We start from the raw sequence: 3,831 nt of genomic DNA, 5'->3' as shown, positions 1-3,831 counted from the left end.
CTCTGTTCCCAGCCTCCGCCAGCTCGATGCCTCGCAGGCACCACTCAGCATGGTTCCCCTGTGTGCTCCTGCTCTGCTCTTGCAGCGGTGGTCCAGTTGCTACCACGGGAGCTATGCCCTTCGTCAGCCCTTCCCTGATGCCCATCAGCTTCAGAGGTGGCTCCCGGGGGAGCGATGGGGGCTCTGCCGGTGGGTGGCGGAGGATGGGTGGGCTCTGCCTCTGCTCCGGGAGCAGCAGCTGAGGAGACTCCCTTCGTGCTGCCCCATGGGATGGCCTGGAGGAGTAAATGTGTGAATGCCGGTGATCTGACGCAGACAGCCCTGAGAGCAGGAGCAAGCAGGGTGCATGCACAGGGCTGGGCTGCTGCTGGCCCCCTGCTCCCCACAAACGGCCCCTTGCTGCCGTTTCAAGGCGGGCTTCTTTCTGCTCAGCCCCTCGCAGCAGAGACTGAAGGCTGGCTCAAGCCACAAGGGAAATTTGCAAAAACCTGCAAATCCAACCCATTTTAGGCCACGGTTGGGAAACGCCTTGGATTCAGTTTTTGAATTTTTTGGGTGGGGAGAGGGGAGTGTTGCTTATTTCTTTTTGCAGTGGGGAATTGCGTGTTAGATGGGGAGCGATGGTGCAGGTGGTACCTCGGGCGAGGTGCCGCTGTGCTGGGCAGAGCTTTGGTTTAGAAAACGGCTTTGGAGCAAGCCGTGGAGAGGCAGGGCAGGCCGGGGCTCGGAGGAGCACTGCCCCGCAGGTGTGTGGCTCTGCGCATCCTATGGAGGATGCTGATTTGCGCAGAAGCTCTTTAACCTCTCCTCTGGGGCAGGACTTGCTCCGGAGCAGGTTAAATTAGTTTGCAGGCAGCCCTTTGCTGCAGTGGCCAGATGACATCTGGTACCCAAACCACCTTGGTCGTGGCTGTGTTGTGATCCACAGCATGCCCATGCTCTTGGGAGGGATGGCTCAGCCACCCGGTTCCTGGGGCAGAACTGTCTCCAGGCATGTGGCCTGGAGTGCCTTTGGGATGAAAGACCCCAAGGGAAGGATGTTTTCCCATGAAGAAAGCGAAGTTGGGGGCCAGCAGTAGCTTCCAGGTGTCCTTGCATGGGAACAGGGTGCTGAGCAGCTGTGAAGGGATGCGTGATGTTGAGTGCAACATGGTGCAGCAAGAGGAAAAGGGCCTTTGAAGAAATAGGACTTAATGCTTCTTTCCTCTCTTCTCAGTTGGCCATGTGGGCAGCACAAACCAACCTCTGCCCTTGGTGCCCTCGGCTGCTGGGTTTGCGTGCTCAGCAAGCCTGGGCTCGGGCAGGTTTTGCTGTCTCAGCTCAGATGCTGTACTTAGTCCCACCTCTGCTCCTAGTAAGGTGACAGGGATTTGCTTCGAAACTGCCTGAAAACCTGTGTTGCTCTGATTTTAGTCGACTAGCTGTGTATGAAAGCGAGCTGATGGGGTAGTAGTCTGACCCACCTGGGGTGGGCCGCCGAGATCCACGGCTGTCAGACCCACGTGATTGGGTTCATCAAGGCTTCCTGTACTTCTCCAGGTCATATCTACAGCAAACGGGACCACCAATGACTGCAGCTCAAACAGGACGGTGGCCATGACCCCCACCATGGACTCCCGACTGTACATGCTTTCCCTCCTGCCCTTCGTGGTGCTGCTTACATTCATCCAGAATCTCAAGGTCCTGTCTGTCTTCTCCATGCTGGCCAACGTGGCCATGCTTGGCAGCCTCATCGTGATATACCAGTACATTGTCAGGGTACGTGTGTACGGCTCCCCTCTGTCATTTCTGTGATGTCCTGTGTTTTGGCAGGTGGAGGGAGCTTGACAGTGGGGTGTTTGCATGCCATGGGGTGCTGCTTGCTCCTGTGGGCACAGCGGTTACCCTCTGCTCTGCAGGGCTTTCCCTGCAGCGTGGGGCTGTGACAAGGAGTGCTGGGAGCGAGCCAGGTCCTCCCCATCCTCCCCACATCTGAATTCTATGTGGGCTTTTTTCCAGGACATTCCTGATCCCAGTGACCTGCCTCTAGCAGCAGCCTGGAAGACCTACCCTCTGTTTTTTGGCACTGCGATCTTTGCTTTCGAAGGCATTGGGGTGGTAAGTCTCGGCGTGTGGCAGAGGGGCTGCCTGCACGGGAGGCTCAGCCCGTGCTCGGGCTTGCCCGCAGCACCTGCTCTGCGTCGCAGCTGTATTTGCAGACGAACCTCTCTGACGGTAGCCCAAATTCTGGATGATGCTATTAGCTTTAGCCTTTAGGCTGTCTCCTGGGTCAAACCCTGTTGCTTCCATCTGAGGCTGAAGGAGCACATGCTCCAAACCTCAGGAGGCTGGTTGCTGCTTTAAAGGTGGCTGTATCTGGCAGCTGCCTTTGGCTCTGCTGGCTGACCTGTGGACGAGGAATCGTCCTGACTCTTGTTACCAGCCTGGATCCTGAAGCTGCCTAAGTGGGAGGTGAAAAAACATGACACACAAAAAATGTGATCTCCCTTCGGCAGCCACGTGCCCCCAGCCTGCTGTTGGGCTGGATTTGCATGTGCCTCTCACGTGGGATGCTGTAAATAGACAGGCTGTGGCTGTGAAAAAAGCTGGGTGGGTGGGTGGAGGGCTTAATGGCTGGCTAAGATGTTGTGGGTTGTTTCTGGGAGCTGCCTTCAAAGGAGGAAAAAATGTTTTCATCTCTTAATATAAGCTGGCTGTGTAAACACAGGGCTGGAAAGGGCCAAATCCATTACAGGAGGAGTGTTTATCGAATGTTCTGCCCAGGGCAGAGGGCTCTTGCCGGCAGTGAGGCACAAATGCTCTCTTCCTCACATTACTTGGAGGTGGGGAAGCAAATAAAAGCTTTTCTGGTCCTGCCTCCTCACCGGCCCTGCCACTGTGTCTGTTCTTGAAATCCCCACCACCCAAGGACAGCTATAAAAATGCTTGCTGCAGTCCTATATTTGAAAGCAAGTGTTATTAGTATAGAGGTGAGGGACTTGGCTCTGTCCTTCCTTTTGTTTTTTTTTTGTTGTCCTGCCTGGTTGAAAGCTGTCCGGACAAACTTGATAGGAGAGGAGAAAGTGTCTTGGTCTTTCCAGGGTCTGCTGGGGACAATAAGACAATGTATCATGGTGGGCCTGTCCCAGTGGGCATGGCTGTGCTGTTTTGGGGTGCAGAGTGTAATGCAACCAAGGTATGGGGCGGATGGCATCGCCCCAAGACGCCAGGCACCAACGAGCACAGCTCCTGCCAAGGGGAGGGAGCAGGTCCCTTCGTTAAGGCAAGGGCATGAGTGACCCTGCTGGGGACTTGCCGTGCCAAGTGTGAAGGTTTCAAATGGGAGCACAGAAATCGGATCTCCAGTACAGTGGCTTTTTCGGCTGGGTTCTCCAGGCTCCGTGTGTGACCATCCTGTCCCCTGGCACGGGGGGGCTGGCCGTGGGGCTGCCCCTTCTGCTTTCTGGGGCTGAGGGATATAGAGGAATGGGGGCAACCTGCTGCTTTGTCGTCGTCCTCCTCCTTTTCCTCCTCTCCCAGGTGCTACCTCTGGAAAACAAGATGAAGAACCCCCAGCAGTTCCCAGTCATCCTCTATGTGGGGATGACCATTGTCACCATCTTGTACATCAGCCTGAGCGTCCTGGGGTACCTGCGCTTCGGGGCGAACATTCAGGCCAGCATAACGCTCAACCTGCCCAACTGCTGGTGAGTCCCTGCGTGGAGCGGAGGGGCCAGGGGGCAAGGGAGGAGGGTCCTGGCCAGGGTGGCAGGAGAGGGGGCAGTGGGGGACGTCACTCCTTAGGAGAACTAATCTGGGTGAGCTTGGGGAAGGATCAGCTGTGCTGTAGCC

At 56.3% G+C, this 3,831-nt stretch overlaps 1 protein-coding gene across 1 annotated transcript in view; it reads left to right on the top strand.

The window, feature by feature from the left end:
• LOC103915734 (proton-coupled amino acid transporter 1-like) overlaps window positions 1–3,831 on the top strand; it is a 17,609-nt gene that overhangs the window by 3,950 nt on the left and 9,828 nt on the right. The window contains exons 6-8 of the mRNA XM_009322633.1: window positions 1,540–1,758; window positions 1,999–2,097; window positions 3,520–3,686. Coding sequence (XP_009320908.1) covers window positions 1,540–1,758; window positions 1,999–2,097; window positions 3,520–3,686 — 485 coding nt within the window. The remainder of the gene's footprint in view (window positions 1–1,539; window positions 1,759–1,998; window positions 2,098–3,519; window positions 3,687–3,831) is intronic.

This window comes from Pygoscelis adeliae, unplaced genomic scaffold, assembly GCF_000699105.1.
Source record: "Pygoscelis adeliae isolate BGI_AS28 unplaced genomic scaffold, ASM69910v1 Scaffold34, whole genome shotgun sequence".
Classification (NCBI taxonomy): domain Eukaryota; kingdom Metazoa; phylum Chordata; class Aves; order Sphenisciformes; family Spheniscidae; genus Pygoscelis; species Pygoscelis adeliae.
Note: the sequence above shows the minus strand (reverse complement) of the source record. Positions and strands in the feature narration are given on the sequence as shown.